The sequence below is a fragment of the Centrocercus urophasianus genome, unplaced genomic scaffold, assembly GCF_019232065.1.
Source record: "Centrocercus urophasianus isolate 14NV4802_14NV808 unplaced genomic scaffold, USGS_Curo_1.0 seq_12, whole genome shotgun sequence".
Classification (NCBI taxonomy): domain Eukaryota; kingdom Metazoa; phylum Chordata; class Aves; order Galliformes; family Phasianidae; genus Centrocercus; species Centrocercus urophasianus.
This window is the reverse complement of record NW_024884364.1, coordinates 53,732,001-53,749,225: the sequence shown is the minus strand read 5'-3', so window position 1 is coordinate 53,749,225 and position 17,225 is coordinate 53,732,001. Positions and strand designations below refer to the sequence as shown.

Genomic DNA, 17,225 nt, shown 5'->3' with positions numbered 1-17,225 from the left:
ATGTCGTTTTCAAGTTTCTATGCCTTGAAATATTGAGCTTTGAACTGGTGCCAGCTCATTCTTTGGTTATCTGTTGCCTCCATGACACTGTTTTTCCTCAGTGTGTGATTAATACAGGAGCTCTGGCATCACATCATGACTTACGGCATTGCAGACAGTGACATGTAGTTCGTTCTTCCCCTGAAATGTAGACTCATGTTGATATTGAAAAAGCTGGTCTGGTCTTGTGATTTGAAAGCATGCTACAGAAGGAAGTAGCTTGCATATATGTGTGTATGAGAAGGATGCCTTCTTTCTGCTTTAGGATAGAACACGGGACACCCCAGTGGGTGAGTTACATAGGAGCAGTGCTTACTCTCCTGCCACTTTCTCACTATTCACTTGTTCCCTTCAGTAAGAGTTTTATTTTGCCTTCCCTGCCTATCAACACCTATCACCACTCTCACTGGATCTGCATTTGCTAATTGAGTCCTTTTCCATTGGTGTTTATGTACAATGCAGTACTGAAATCCATCCTAGCAACGATTCCCATCTGTTGCCCTTCTTGGGGAGGATTTGTTGGCTGCCTTCTCCATATTTGATGCTTGCTTTCTTGAGGGCTGAAGTCAGATAACTGCAAATAGGAGAAATGTTTCTTGTAGTTAATTCCCTCTGCTTGCTGTCACATTCCCTCCAAATGAGTCCTTCAGCATGCTGGTATGACTGTTGATGCCCGAGGTTACTGAGAAAAAGACTGACAAAACATACTTTTCTTCTGTGGAATGTAAAACTGAGAGTTATGTCCCAGAAGTAATTCTTTGTACAGTAAGAGCAGGTTTTTAGCTGCTTACGTTCTACTGTGAGAGGCTGTGTAAACATAAAGCTTGTGTTCATATACCAAAAGCTATTCAGCAAACATACTTCATGCTTCCTTTTTGAATGTTGCCCAGTAGATTAATTCAGTTTGATAAAAGGTAAACGCTCAAGAAGTGTCCTTTGTTTTGGAAGCTTAATTTTCATTACAAGTTAATTGAAGAGGATGTAAAGATTCATTTTGTAAAAGGGAATCCTGTGTGAATGTTTCAAGAAGAGCAAAATTGGCCAGAACTAACTACACAGTGTTTGTTTGCAGCCACCAAGAAGGTTAAGAAAAGTCTATTGTACTTTTTACCTGTAAAGTGTTTGAGGATTGTGGTTCTGTGAGAATGTAAATCTCAAAACAGCTTGTGGCTGTTGAGTTCTTGTAATCATTGCTCATGTTTCTCTTAGCAGTAGCTTTCTTACTTGCCAAGCTGGGCAAATGGGAACAGAAACAAATCCATTGCTAGACTTGCTGTTTCAAATGCACCTTAGCACCAGTCCCTTCACCCTGCCTTGCTTTCTTCTGCCTAAAAATTGTCCTGTTACTGTTTACTTTCCCTTTTCTCCATACTGTGTGGATGTATAAACAATAATTATGAAAATGTGGTCCATGAATACAGCTTGCAAGTGTTCTTGTTTACATAACTTCTAGGAGGAATTAAAATGCACAGTGTTTTCGGTTCTTCCTTCTGTGATCTTCTTTGCTGTTTTCTACCTGCTTCAAGACAAAATTTCAAGCCCATCAAAACTTGAAAAATACAAAACTTTGAAGAACAAAGCCTAGAATATACACTGAATTTTAAAAGTGTATGTCATAACCTCATCATTCTTGTAATGCTGGCATCTTTCTTGCATCTTTTGTTTAAGAGCCCCCCTCCCCAGTTTAAAAAATAATTTGAAAAATCAAATCTTAGAAGATGTCCTCTTTTGCAAGAGTGTCCCAAGGACAATATTGCAGTATTAAAGATTAAAATTAGAAAAACAAAACGGAAAAAGTAAAGTTCTCTGAGAACAGGACTGGTAGGGAGGGTGGCAGTAATGATCTCTACCCTTGGTACATAAGACTCTTGGCTGTCCTTCCTGTTTTTCCTTTCCTTCTGCTGGGAGCAAGTGTTCCTTCCAAGCCCTAGAAAATCATATGCTGGAGATTGCATGCAATGGTGCATTGCATGAAGCACTGCTGTCAGCAGAGCATTGCAATTTATTATTAACACACCAACTAGTGACAAGAGTGTAAAGCAAAGACTGACCCTATCACACACCCTTCAAAAAATTATGTTACAGTAATTCCACAAGTTTTTTGTGCTAGTATTGGATAGAAATTTCAAATTTCGGGCTGACAGCATCCCTTCAGCAAGGGATCTCTTGAGCAAGTTGGCAGTCCTCTGCTTTCATTCACCTCTGCTTGCCAGGCAGCAGACTGTTTCTTGAGTTAGTGATGCAGAAAATCTAAAAGGTCAAAGCTATAAATAGCTGTTTGGGAATTTTTTTGCTCATGGTCTTCATACATTAATTTTTCTTTCATGCCAGTAAGCCTGGCTTTCTCGATTATATTGCATGTGGATACATAGGATTTTCTCCACTTTCTCAGCCATCTCTAGATTATTATCTACTACCTGGGTTCTCTTTCCAAATGAAAGCTCATTTTCAGAATTGTGACTGACAGTCAGGTTAGCATATTTGTCTGCTGCTCCACAAGACTCGTTTGTAGCTGCCTACAACTGTAGCTGCTTTGCTCCTCTGTGGTTGCCTATAAAACACCAAAGGTGGCTGCAGCTGAGGGCTGCGCGCCTTGCCTCTTGTTTTCTTCAGGAAGGAAGCAGATGCAGGCAATGGCATCAGGGGAGTGAGGTTCATAGAATGGCTTAGGTTGGAAGGGACCTCAAAAGATTGTGTAGCTCCAACCCCTGCCGTGGGCAGGGCTGCCCCCCACCAGCTCAGCTGCCCAGGGCCCCATCCAACCCGGCCTTGAGCGCCTCCAGGGATGGGGCACCACAGCTTCTCTGCGCAGCTGTGCCAGTGCCTCACTGTCCCCTGAGTGAAAAATTTCCACCTAACATCTACTGTAAATCTCCCCTCGTTTACTGCGGGACAGGGAATGGTGTTGGAGTGCAGATGTCCAAGCCTATTCTCTGGGCCTGCCTATCAGACGTTTGTATCTGCACAGAAGGGACACTTCTGAGTGGGACCTTCTTGTGTCACCCTCCTGCTCAGAGAAGATGAGGAAAATCTAAGATGATGCTGCGGAGCAAAGGCTTCAGCTCTTTCTCTTGTGCTCCTTTTGGGTTGTAATCTATTGCAAGCAACTGAAATGGTGTCTTGACAATTCTGCTATCCAATTAGCTTTAGCATTTACTTTGAATAATTAATGTTAAGGCATCAGGCAGGCCTGCAGTATATGTCTGAACAGTTTTTCAGAGCTTCATGATGGTGTTGGCTGTGTGCCAGTTGCAGAGTTGCCCCTTATGGACCTGAGCTGAGACAGGAGGGGCTCAGCTCTGAACAGTAGGCTGCGTGGGAGTAGCAGGTTAGGAGCATTTGGATGTCTGGCTCAGCATGAAACCTGTGCTTTGCTGTTTCCTGTCTCCTTGGAAGCTGCAGCAGAAAACGATGGCAGAATAGTTGGAGTCATTTTTGCAGGGAAAACCTTTTAGCTGGGCCATCCTGAAAGGCTGACTGTTTCTTTTGCCTCGAGCTAGTGGGGGCACAAAAGAGCCAAAGAGATTTATATGACACTCAAGCTTATGTATTATTTTTTAGTACTTGCTCCATCTTAAAACTGTAAAAGGAGTTAAGTTAAAATCGTGGTGGTTTTCTGTCTGGAACCTACCCATATAAGGTGGCAGTATTTTACCTCTTTTTGCAAATAGGGTTTTGAATCCCGTGACAATTCTAGTTCTTGGTCCCTCATTGCTGATAGTGACAGCTGTGTTATCATGTGAAATGTAGCTTGTCTTCCACAAGAAAATGGCCTGCTTTCATTACTTGCATATGTGGAACTTTTTCTTAGTGGCATTTAACTGTCACATAAATTGTAGGTCTTGATCCTGAGGAGCACCCTGTAAGATTAGACTGCGAGCAGACAATGGATTCTTTTGGCAGCTTGAAAGCGGTCATTTTTGTTCTGTGAATGAATGGACGCCGTGATTAAATCATATTGCTTGGCGTATGCCATGCATAATGGAACGGGAGACTGTCACCTTTCTGTGTGCACCTACCTTAGAAGATTCTGAATTAACTTTAACGACTCTGTCATCTTTGCAGCCTTCTCAAGACCGCTGGTCAACATGCCTCGTGCGTTTTGATGAGCTCCCTTTCAGCCTGTGTGGGCTAGTTGATTTTGAAGAAGAACATACAGTACTTTCATGTGCATCAGAAATGCAACCTTGCTGGTTATTCTTTTTGATCTTTTCGCTTTTAGCAAAGGGTGACCAGAATGCTTAAGGGCATGGAAGAGCCTGCTTGTGAAAAAGCTGAGCTGTTTTGCTTTTGGAACTGGATGAGTAGGCAAAGCAGTTAAGTGTAAATGGTCTGGAGAGAGCAGAGGTAGAGCTTCAGTCCTGCCTGTCTTTGTGGTGGAGGAACTGGGAAGGGCGAGACAATATGAACGAGGCCAGAAGTTAAGAAGTCTGTTGCAATTAATAGGATATCCTTTTGCATGCACCATATAATTAGACTGTGAAGCTCATCTGCCACAGGAAGTTGTTGAGACTGAGAATTAAACATGATTATAAAAGGAATTGAACAGATGAGAATGAGTACAGATTTTTCTAAATATCTGTTTAATTAATACCATTTTGAAAAATTGATTGTTAGGATTAATTCCCAAATCCAAAGCTTATGTCTGAAGAAAACCTGACATGTTCTTACACAGTTCTTGCGTGTTTTTCTGGCTCATGAGATAACACTGTCAGAGACTTGATGTTAGGTGTGGTTGATTTACAGTCTGATTTCCTGACTTTTCCTATATACACCTGTAAAGGAGGCTCGGAAGACTTGTGGCTGCTCCATTGAAAGATGCAATGTTTCATTTTCCCGAGTCTTGGATGATACATAAAAATAGTTTTTGGGAGTGGGAGTTTGAAGATTAGGATTTACTGCAGAACTTGTTCAAATTATTGAGATGTTCGAGAAGCCCAGGCACAATGCTACACTCACTTCTGTCTGCCCTAGCTTTTTTAACATTAGTTTTTCAGTCTAGTCAGTATATGTCCCTGGAACTGTAGTTTCATTTTCATTCTTAAATTATTTTGCTTTTGATTTGCTTTGCTACAAAAAAAAACCCATCCAACTCATCCTGTCTATAATAGGGTATACTCCTTTTTAATAAAGTGCCTCAATTCAGAAACTTAATGCCCAGATTGCAGTGTACTAACAATAACAGTTCAACCTTGGGAGGATGAGCCTACCAAGTTCTGGAAAGTGGTGTGCACCTTGCAGCTTCGTTCTCAATAGATAGGCAGCCTTTAGCAGACATTGTCAAACATCTGTATGAAGATTAGATATGTTAGATGAGACTATCTGTGCTCAGATACGATGTGGTTATGTTACACGTGTAATAGGTCTTAGTACCATTTAGCTTCCATGTTATCATTTATGTGGTGATTTTGGGTATAAACTGCTGCTTTGTAAATGTTAATTTTTTGCTGGAGGTGTTGAGTAGTAGAACAAGCTTTGGTGCTTATGGGTAACTTTGGAATAAAAAAACATAGAAATTCTTCTGAAGGTGAATTTGAAAAATAATCAAAAAGATGAAAAACTCACGTGTCGTTTACTGTACATTTTAGAGAAAATGCCTGCTGTTGAATGAGTAGTTGGCAACTGGAATTTCGTAGTTGGCCTTCAGGGTTGTAAAGGAGATGCAAAAATCAGAAAGATCCTAGCCGTTTCAGCTTTCTCTTTTTAGAGCGGATATTGAGGGTATTTCTGAGGGTAGTCTCCTGGCAGACTTTGGGCATGGGGATGGAATTCTGCCTTTTAAAAATGGATATTTAATGTTTCTGTCTCAGAAGACAGAGGGTCTTCTGTCTCTAGGTAGCGAGTATGTGGCAATGAAATGTATGCTGCTAACTCCTTAGGGGCTCTGCCAGGCACCAGGGGAAGCCTTAGCATGAAGCAATTAGATGCAATCCAGCAGAAATCCTGCTTTGATTGTTACAGCAACAGACCTCTGATGTGTGCTTCCCACCAGTGGTCTTACCGTCGTGGAGTTTAGTAATAGGTGGTCAAATGCTTAAAAGCTCAATGCCACAAGAAGTACCATTTTTATTCCTGTTTCAAAGAGATGATCCAGTCTGTTCTCCTGGACCACATGCATTTGGGCAGGATGCGGTGAGTGAGCAGTGAGATCAGTCAGTGTCAGTAGAAGCTTAATGGAGAGAATTGAAATAGATCTTTGACTCTTGTTTGATTGTGTTTTTTTTTTGCAGTTTATTGGAATTTTGTCGTTGTTCTGGTTTTTGTTTTCCCAAAACGTGGCTTTAGATTTGTATTGCTTGGTAACAAAATGTTCTGTGCAGATCCGATATTTGCATTGCTTGCTGAAGATGGAGGCTGTAGAAGGCTGTTGTATGGTGAAGACTTGCTCTCTGTCTTGGATGCTAATATTTCACTTAAGTTCTTTACAGCATTACTTGTACCCTCCATCACATCTCTGGTGGATAAGTATATTGCACACCAAATGATGTTCTTTGTTAGACAGAATTATTCTTTCATAGAGTCAGCACAGGAGGGAGGGTTGTGTGAGGAAGATTGTATATTGAATTTTCGTAGACTTCATGTTGAAGTCATGAACAGTTTTTGGTGATGCATTTACAAACTTCTGATTCTATGAGCTTTGTTTTCCTTGGACATGCTCTTCTAGCATAATTTCCAAATTGGACTTAGCCTGAAAAACAAACATGACACATGAACCATATCTTTCCATCCACAGCTCTGCAGTGTCACTGTAAGTGCTTGGTGGAGGAGCAGAGCATGCTTATTAAGGAGGATTTGTGTAGGATTTAGGCTTTAAAGGCCCAGAGGCAGCAGTGCATCTTTTAGAGGTGTCTGAGTTCTCGTTGCTTGAGCAAATCTTACCAGACTTCTCTGCAGAGCAAAAAGCTTGACTTGACCAAAGAGCAAGGTTTTCTCTTCTAGTTTTGAGTCTCAGCTTTGAAGTGTGAAAAACATTTTAGAGTTTCTTCATGAAATGCTTAGTATTATTTCTGTGACACAAGCCAACACTGTTTCCATTGACTTCATTCAGGCTAACTGCTGCACCATTCTCAGCTGGAACTTAGAAGTTCCTGGCAGCTGAATGGAAAGAAGTTCAGAACAAACAGTCGAGTGCTAAGCAGGGCTTTCAATTGCTAAAAATACGTAAAACCCATCCCCCTGTCACACAGTAACCTCTGTGGAAGCTTCTGGTGGGTGGGCAGTTTCCTGTTCTGTGCACACCAGCCGTGACCTGCCGCCTTCTAGTGCCGGAGCTCCCCTTGGCGAGGGCCTCTTCATGAAGTGCCCTGTGTCCTACCAGAGGGGTGGGAGGGCATTGCCTGCCTAGGCCAGCTGTGTTCCTTACTCAGTCCTTCTCGATTCGTCTGGTGACAGATGATGCTGAAATAGAGTTGAAGGCTTGTGTATTGTGTGCACTGAGAAGTGTAACTGCTTTTGGGTTGCCACCAGCAAGTGGCTGCTGCCAAGAGGAGGGGCTGTGGTATCAGTAGGACTGACCAGTGCCTTATGGAGGCAATAAGAGTCCAAAAAGACACAACTGTGAGGAAAAGCTGGCTATCTAAATCCTGAACGTGTGTGTCTGCTCCTCACTGAGTGGCCCAGACCTTAGCCTAGGAACTGGCTGCTGGAGTGAAAAATCATTTGAGTGATAAGAAAGCTCTCTTTGGGTCCCCTGGGCGTTTTGGTTTACTCCCAGAACGCAGTACAGAGCGAGTGATAAAGACACATGTTTTGAAACATTGTCCTCTGAGAGTATTTGCCTGCTGGAAGACTGGCCGTGTGTGAGGACATGAGAAATGAGATGAGCTACAGGTTGGGACGTCTTTATGACAATTCCAGGCGTCTGCAGGAAATACTCAGTTGTACTTGGGCATGAAAAGCAAGGAAAGTATTGTTAGGAAATCTGAGCTGAGTTTGGCTTTTCTTTAGGTTTCAACAGTCATGTTTAATATTGATGAAATCTTTTCCCTTCAGTGATACCAATATTTGCAAATTAGCAATCTGAAGCAGAGAACTTTGCGTTGCTTATATGGTACTAGAGTGGTCAGGTGCAGGGGAAAAAAAAGTTCATGCTCCAAAGGTTTTGTGCTTTAAAAATAGAGATGGTACAGTTCACATACATAATGGATGATCAGAAGATGAATTTGCTGCTAAGCAATGTAGTTTGATGTAGTTGGAATACTAATGCCTTTCACAGCGTTTTTCATTCAATGCTTGAAAAACACTGGGTTTGCTATGAGCCTCTCCTGTGTTTCTTCAGTGACTGAAAAGGTAGTTTGTAAAAGTGCTTTATGCTTTACCTTAGCTAAGGTATATTTTCTAATGATTAAACCAGTCATAGAATTTCTCACTGGTTTATTTCTTCCTCATGGATTTCTATGGAACCGTGCCACACTAGTTTTCCTCATAAACCTAGCTCTACTTATAGCAAAGAATATGAACATTTCTTTTAAATGGTGTAGAACACATCACATTTTATTTTTGACGTGTAGACATGCTGCTTGGATAAAAATGGGTGCTTATGGTCTTTCCACTTTCGCTCTTGTTTTCTCTAAAACCTAAAGAGCTGCAGACAGAAGGTTGCAGTAAACAGTCTGATGTAAAGCAAAGCAGATACTCCTTAGTAGTAAATACAGAAGCCTCAGGAGATTGCTGGTTGCTCTATATTGCTGAGTTCCCAGGTTGAGCTCCCAGCTGTCTATGAGTGATACAGCTGTATCGTGTAATGAAGCAACCCTTGTGCTCCAAGCTACCAGCAGCCTCTTTCAATACTTGTTTCTAGTTAAAAGCATAGTGCTGCTTTTTTTTTGCTTCTTTTTCTTTTGTAGCAGTTAACTTGATGATTTCCAAGGACAGCTGAGAATTTTTGCAATAGACGTTAAGTGGTCTGGTGCTGTCAAATTGAAAAGGGTGCATTAAGATATTTGGCTCTGACTATTTTTATTACTATTCTTGCTACAAAACTGAATTTAGTAAGAAGGAGTTCAACCTTCCACAGCTTATTGCAGGGGTATTTTCCTTTTCATTTTATCACCCTTTGAAGATTTGATTTCTCATTGTGACAATACAGCTAATTAGTTGTAACGTCTCACCAACACCAAGCCACAGTCACTGCTCTGCTTTAATGAATGTTAAACTGGTGTAAGGTATCAACAGGGAGAAAAAAAACAACCAACAACACCAAAACCCATCAAACAACAACAAAAGAGGGATTCATATGCCCTTTATTTAAATTTCATGCACCTCTATTTGACAGGTATTTACATTAAGTAAGCTTCATGACAACTGATAGTGGTTCCGTGTTCTTAAAAACATAATCTTCTTAAGCCAGATGTTGATCGGTGCAGCTAGAGGCTTGTCATGGATAGGTTTGTGGTGATATGTGCAATAGCATGTTTCACCTGCTAGGTTTGCTAAAGGGTTCTGAGCTGGGTTGTTCTGCAGCAGTAGCATCACTGTACCGAGCAGTGCAGAGTTCGTGTTTCTGATACAGGCAGCTCTTTGTCTTTGATCTTGAAGATCCTGACCACTAAAATTTCAGATGGGCTTAGAGATGAACAAGTGCCTATATATCAACCTTGCCAAGGCAACTGTTCTTAGCCTGTGAAGAATATGGCAACTTAAGGCAGCTTAACTGAGAGGAAATATGTATGTGTATATATATATATCTATATATATATATATAGATATATATCTTACCTTGTACCTAAGTTAGGATAAAGCATGCAGACTGGCAAGTCAAACGAGCTGTTTGAAAATGGTATTACATACAAGTAGTAAACTAGGTACAGGCGTCCTTTCCTCCTCATCTTGGCTACCTGAAACAACCTCCTTCCTTCTGGTTAGACTTTGAGCAGCGTCATGATTCTGACAAGAAGATTAAACTTCATGTCATACTGCAAATTAATGCATTTGTGTGTTGGCAGTCCTCAAAAAATTATTAACAAATGTGGATTGTTTCAGTGCAAACTAGGAAAATATCTACTGCTTCATCTACTACTTTCTCTGGGCAACCCTTTTTCCTCAAACCTCTCTCCTCTCTGGGTTTTCTTTGCAGGTGTTCCGCAAGGATCTCATTAGTGCCATGAAACTACCGGATTCTCACCATGTGAACCCCGATGAATATTATGTCTTTGCGGACACGTGGAAACAGGAATGGGAGAAAGGAGTCCAAGTTCCAGCCAGTCCAGAAACGATTCCGCAGCCATCTCTCAGGTAACAGCAATTAGACATAGAGCGTGTGTGCAGAGCGTCAACTCGGAGAAGTTGGTCTGTCAAAAAGTGGTGGTCTAAATGCAGTTGGTATTTCCTTGTTGTTATAATTAAGTCTCGAATGCAGTAGCTTCCAAGCTTGCTTTTAAACCAAATAAACCAATTTGGAAAACATTTCTGTGGCATTTCAGATCTGGTTCTGTTGCATACAACAAGTATCTGCGTTTGAAGTTCAAAAAGGGGATTTATTTTTTCCTGAGTCATGTGGATAAAACGTTTCTCATTTGAGTGTGGGAAGTTAAACATAAACCCAAATCTTGTGTTGCTTTCATGTTACTTGTAAGGCTTCCCTATATAAAGTAAGATGAAGCCACTCAGTAGTAATAACTGATACCTGATAAAGCTACTCACTTGTTTGTGTAATGTAATTTTTGTTTCTGTTGCCAAAGTTTTAATTCTTTCTGCTTTCTCTTTCTACTGGTAATAGCTGGTAAGCATTATACATGCTCAGTGATCTCAGTTTCAGGAGATAGATCTTTCATCCTCTCACACTGTACTTAGACCAGGAAAACATAACAGTGTAGTCCTGCAACCCTTCCTGGTAGAAGAAGTGTGTGTTGTAACATGGAAGTATTCATGCCAGGGTGGGCTTTGAGACAAAAATAAATGAACTGTCCAGTGCAAGTGTTTGTGGCAGCATAATCTAATTTCCACTGAGGCTATTATCAGTACCAAGTTGCTAAAATAAATATATTGCATCTCATACCAGCAATATTACATTAGAGGAAAAAATTGCTATAGATTTGGCTGGACCAGAGAACAGAAAATCTCATGAGAACAAGAAAAAAAAGTAAGCGATGTGAAGGCGTGGAGAAGAGTGGCAGAAGAACATAGTGCTAACATTGAAAACACACATTGTCCAGTTAGAATTATGTGGGATACTGCTTGACTTTTGCCTGCTCCCTCTTTCTTCCTCTTGCCTTGTTTCCCACAGCTTTTCTCTTCTCCTGGTTCTGGGGAGGGCTAGCTGTGGAAGGCATGCAGAGCTTCTCATGCATGGCACCGTTCCATTCGATATCTCCCTGGCTTCCTTTCACATGCAGGGCCTCTTGAACTAAATGCAGAGAAAGGTTGACTTTATCTAGCTGGGGTCAGTCTCTCCATTCCCATAGGCTAACGTACTAGGCAAACACCAAGTTTTATCTCACAAAATAATTGAAAGGTTGAAAACACTAGGTTTTTTTGTTTTTTTTTTTCCCCTTACTTCCTAGATGATTTTTAGCTGTTTTTCCACTGTACATTTTTACTTGGCAACAAAATCATTCTTGCAGAACAAAAATAATACTTACGTAGCGTGGATAAAGTGTCATTTGTAAAACAGTGGTAGACTGTTTAACCTGAATGAAGAACAAGCACCTCCCTCTTCCCTCCCCCACCGCCTGCAGCAGAATAAATCAAGCTTTTCCTGAGAAAGCTGGTGTCTTGAAGATCATCAGTTGACAAGATCGTAGGGAGTTTTGTGCATGATACTTTCTGTGCATTTCAAGAACATTCATATTCCAGTAGCATTTCTTAAATTGAAAATATTATGCACAAGCTTGCATTTTAAAAATGATTCTGTATACATAGCAAACCTTAACATATTTTATGTGAAGAGATGACATTTACAGAATCCTGTCTACCCATTCTGGCTTCGCTTACAGGCTAGCTTAAAGTGTGTGAAATGCTATTGGTAACAAATATTTTGTGTCTTTCAAGGCTGAGTCTTAAAAAGCTGTAGCCAACTTTGTGTTTCCTTTTTCCCTTACGTAGGGTTGTCGCAGAAAAGGTGAAAGAAGTACTGTATACACGACCCAGGAAGTATATCCACTGCTCCAGCCAAGAGCCTACAGAACCAGGTTACATCAACATTTTGGAATTGGCAGAATCTGTGTGTCGCTATGACTTGGATGATATGGACATCTTTTGGCTCCAGGAACTAAACGAAGAGCTTACTGAAATGGGTAATTCACGACACATTCTGGTTTTTAAAGCAGCAGTTAATTTCTGTTGGGCGGTTTCTTAAAGATCTTTGAGCACTGAATGGAAATGCTAACAAAAATGAAATAATGGCAAAGCTATAGAATGTTGAAAATGAATTGCTAGCTCAGTTAGTGTTTTCTTTTGCCTTTTGTGCCTTGAAACTTCTTCACATCCAAAATTATGTGCAACTTCTGCAGACTGACACACGAGGGAAAAAGCCAACACCAGGTGGAATTAGTTTTAGGACTTTAAAAGTTAAAAATTTTGCATAGGAAAAACAGATGTTTCCATTTTTAAAAATAGAGCATATTATTGCTGCAAAATACAGAGTTGTGAGGAGCTATAACATGCCTTTTTCTTAAAGGAGTAAGTAGGTTTTGCTGCTGGATTAGCCAAGCTGTGATAGGATAGCCTGTTTGACTGACATTCTTCCATGGGTGAGTGCAGGTTCTTGATGAAGGACAGGTAGAAAAAAGAGTTACTTGACATCTCCTGAATCTGCTATTCATGAAGAAGGAAGAACTAATTGGGATGAGTTAATTGGTGGTGGCATTGGCTGTGGCAGCTATGAAATAGTGGAGACTGAGATCTTGAGGGCAGCAAAGAGAGAAAGTAGCTTCTGGTCCTGGACTTAGGAGAACAATCTTCTGCTTATCTGGGGAACTGCTGGGTTGGATATGCTGCTGCAAGGCAGCTCTGAAGGGTGAAATTGCTGGATAGAGTTAGCAAAACTTTAAGGACAGTCTCTTCCAAGCACAAGAATGATCATCCAGGCATTCAGGAAAACAAATAGATGTGTCAGGAGACCAACGTGGTAAAGGAGGGAGCTCATGACAGAGCTCCACAGTCAAATGATGTATGTTAAAGGCAGGTGTGAGGACAGGCTTCCTAGCCATATTGGGTGCTGTTTTCAAAACCAGAGCTTTTCTGGGGCTGGAGTCTCTATCCATCCAGAGATTTTCAAGATCTGACTTAAAGATGTTACTGAGCAACCTAATCTGGATTCAGTGTTGATCCTGCTTGGAGCAGGGAGCTGGACTGAATCCCTCTGAGGTCTGTACCTGCCTAAATTATTCTGATTCTTTTTATAAGAGGAGTGAAAAAATATCCTGGCATTAAAGAAAACAGTTTAATAACAGACACTTTATATCAGCAATCATTTATCTTTTCCATCTCATTGTTTATCAGTTGTAACAAGAAATCAATATTAGTACATGTATTCTTGTACATAATCCAGCAGTTACAGTGGTGTTAGCCTCTGGTATCAGTGCTGCATGGATGTCCCAACCTTTGCTAGTCTAAGTAAATTTTGTACAATAGGAGATGGCAGCATTTGTGACTGATGTTTTTCAGGGGATGTGACTTTGAGATTTCTTGTAGCTGTGAACATTGTAGAGTTTCTAAGGGTGTCTCTACAGCTGCAAGCTGAGAGATCAATCTCAAAACAAATCCTTTCAAGTAGATCTGCTTACACTGCATTTTATTAGTGCTAAGTGGGTATAGCAGGCATAGTGTTCAAGTAAATGGGTGCCATGGATTGCTAACAGTGCATTTATTTACTGTTTTATAAAAAAAAATGGATAAGAGCTCCTTTCATATGCATTGTGCTGGCAGCTCAAGGACTGATGGCAACTTTTATATCTTCATAACATTGTACTGATGACATATAACATTGAACATGTACTTGGTAAGTTTTATTTGCTAAGGGATTTGTCTTCAGAATAAAGAACATTGTGTATGATGTTGAGTCATCAGTGCTTCCTAGAATGATGGAGTTGGAGGCAGACTTGCATGAGAGAAGCAAGAAGTTATAGAAGCTGCTGACTTTCATGCTGTAGTGCTTTTTTCAACATGTAGTCTTATGTACAACTCAAACTTTTACTCCAGTAGTAGTTCTACTTGTATTTATGAGGTAGAGGTAATATTAGCAAGCGAGCTGGAAAAAAGATTCCTTTATTTTTGATGTAAGTAATGTTTGTACTGCAGTAGTTGCTAGAAGTTGTCCTGTTTTTCTGCCTCTCAGACTTGGTCAGAGGCATCTGAGTGTTTTCTGTTTCCCTTTTCCCTATTCTGCACTGTAGGATGCGGGCCCCTGGATGAAAACACGATGGAAAAAACTATTGAAGTGCTGGAGCGACACTGTCATGAGAATATGAATCACGCTATTGAGACTGAAGAAGGTCTGGGTATAGAGTACGATGAAGATGTCATCTGTGACGTGTGCCGCTCTCCTGACAGTGAAGATGGGAACGATATGGTGTTTTGTGACAAGTGTAATATCTGCGTCCATCAGGTCAGTGCCTGCAGAAGTATTGACGCTGCCCTGTCTTTCTTTACCTTGGCAAGTGTGGAATTTGAATCAGTTTTAATTTGGAGGCCTTTGTGATTCTCTGGATACGAAAGGTGGTGTAGAATACCAAGGTCAAGTTTTGTACTCTGAGAATTACAGCAGATAAATGGCTGAGCATAGTCTGTGTAGCCTAGCTGTAACGTGAAGTGTTGTCTGGACTTGCAAATACAATCATAAACACTTCCCCTCCACATCCTTAGTAAACCTGCATTTGTAAATAAGCAGGCCAGAGGATGCCGGCAGCAGCCTATATGTTAAAAGATCATTTGTTTTGCAGCTGGGGTATTTCTCTCATTGGTTGACTGGTTAATTGGCTCCAAATTTAGCCACTTGAAACCATGTGTTTAGATGTGTTAACAGACTGATTTTTTTAGAGGGCACAAGCACCTGCAAGAGCTGTGTTCTCAGTCTGAATGCTGCTCATGGTTGTGGTGTTTCAGATGTAGGCAGGACTTCGCACAGACTGAGCTCAGCCTCATCAGGCAGAGGTATCCTCATAACTAAAGTGGATTTGAGCTCTGTGGTTTCTAGTGCATCCTGTTTGAGAAGGAATTTTACAGCTGGGCTGTTGGCTCCAGAGGCAGCCCCTGCTTGTGCCCCTTGAAAATATGGAGGAATTTGCAGCACAAGGCTTGGGGTTGCCTGCAGAGCTGGAGCTGATGGCCTGATGCTTTCTAACTCTGCCTCTTCCCCAGCCACAGGATCTGGACCTGCTCTGCAGAAGCTGGGCTGGAGCTAATCCTAACAAAGCATAGCAGCAAACAACCAACCAAAAATATTTATCGGTTCAGGTTTAATTCTGGATGGGCTCTAGTTCACCAAGCAGCCTCGGTCTGTTTGTCAGAACACCACTTGGAGATGCAGAGGAGTGTGTGAGGTTTCCTCCCTCGCAGTGCCCTCTCATGCTGGCTCAGATTGCTAAATTACTGGTTTTCTAGTCTAGACCACCTCCACTGACTAGCTGGATTGAATTAGGAAGTGTTGTATGTCCATTTCCAGCCTCCTAAAAGTGTTCTTTTGGTGTAGTGCCACTTGAACTCAGTGATCTCTAGAAGTCCCTTCCAAACCTTGCAATTGGTAATATAAAGTGTTGATGAGAATGTACCATTTAGCAGGAACTAAAAATCTTTTGTAAAATTTAGATTACAGCTCCCCCTGTTGGGCCTTTGCAACAGTCAAACGTGAAAATAACATTTGGGTTAGTCTGACTTGATGCTTTCGTAATGCAGGATTTCATTCAGGGAACTCACTCTCCCTCTCAGCATAGCATGATTGTGCAATATTGGACATCTCTCCACATTAAGTACCAAGATCCTATAACTAGAAGGCTGGGAAAGCAAGCATGGGGAATTTGTACTCTATTTGAATCTAAGAGACTGGGTTATAGCTAATAATCTTCTGTCAAGGCTTTCAATGTTACTGTTCCCTGGTATGTGTTGGGAATGGTGTTATTTCCTTTGAAATCTGCTTTATTGATAAAGCTGTTATTGGGGGCAGCTGAGTGGAGTTGCACCTTGGCAACCAATGGTTTCAAATATGGTCAGCTTGAATACGTGTGTCCATGCAGCAGGATGTGTCTAGTGCAGGTATAGATAGCTGTTAAGAACTGCTAGGAACCTGAACCTGAACGTAAGTTTCATTTTTGTCTTCAAACTTAGTAAAAGTTAATAAATCTCTCAGTTTCTAAGAGGCCTCAGGGAAACAGGCGTAAAAAGCAGAACCTCGTGATTTCAGAATATACTGTTGTAATTTTTGAGGCAATATTATATATAAATTGAAGTCACAAACGGTTCTCAGAACTGTAACCACAAAAGTAATCTAATGTCACAGGAAAGAATCTTCAAACAGTTCTTATCACTTCACCTCTGAATAGAATAACATTAGAGCATAAAGTTGTTAACAGTAGAAGACTATGAGCTTAAAGAGATGCCTGTTTTTTGCTTCAGAAACATAAAAAGACACTGAATGCAAAGGTGAAGGTTGTAACACCAGTGTTCAGTTACAATGGCTGTTTCATACAGGAACAAATAACACCAAGACATGTTTTAAAAATAAACTGGCATGAAAAGGCTTGTTTTAATAGGTTGTCAATCTCTTTGATCACCTGACTCCTTTTAAGGAAATTAGAGAAAGATTAAGTAAAGGGCAAACTGTGCTTTTAGGATTTGTAAGCTTCATGCCGTATGAGAATTAATCTTTGGATGTAAAATACTATCAGTGCAATGATCTCAATCCCTGTGCTCTTCCAAGGCATGCTATGGAATCTTGAAAGTCCCTGAAGGGAGCTGGCTGTGCCGCACCTGTGTTCTGGGAATACATCCTCAGTGCCTCCTGTGTCCAAAACGAGGAGGTGCAATGAAAGCCACCAGGACAGGGACCAAGTGGGCACATGTGAGCTGTGCTCTCTGGATTCCAGAGGTAAAGCTGAATTTCTGTCTCATTCTTTTGTATTCTAATCTCCTTTCTCTGCCTTCTCAGTGTTCCTTCCTCTACCTTTTCACCTTTCGTGATTTAAGGTATCTGCATGGGTGTTATTCTGGTGAGTCTGCAGAATCTGTTGAGGATTGGGAGAGAGTCCAGCTCA

General features: G+C 41.0%; 1 protein-coding gene across 1 annotated transcript in view; it reads left to right on the top strand.

Moving 5' to 3' along the window:
• The window catches only part of JADE3 (jade family PHD finger 3), a 45,934-nt gene that overhangs the window by 16,712 nt on the left and 11,997 nt on the right, over nt 1-17,225 (top strand). The window contains exons 4-7 of the mRNA XM_042809476.1: nt 10,115-10,272; nt 12,082-12,272; nt 14,373-14,584; nt 16,892-17,059. Of these exons, the coding sequence (XP_042665410.1) occupies nt 10,115-10,272; nt 12,082-12,272; nt 14,373-14,584; nt 16,892-17,059 (729 nt within the window). The remainder of the gene's footprint in view (nt 1-10,114; nt 10,273-12,081; nt 12,273-14,372; nt 14,585-16,891; nt 17,060-17,225) is intronic.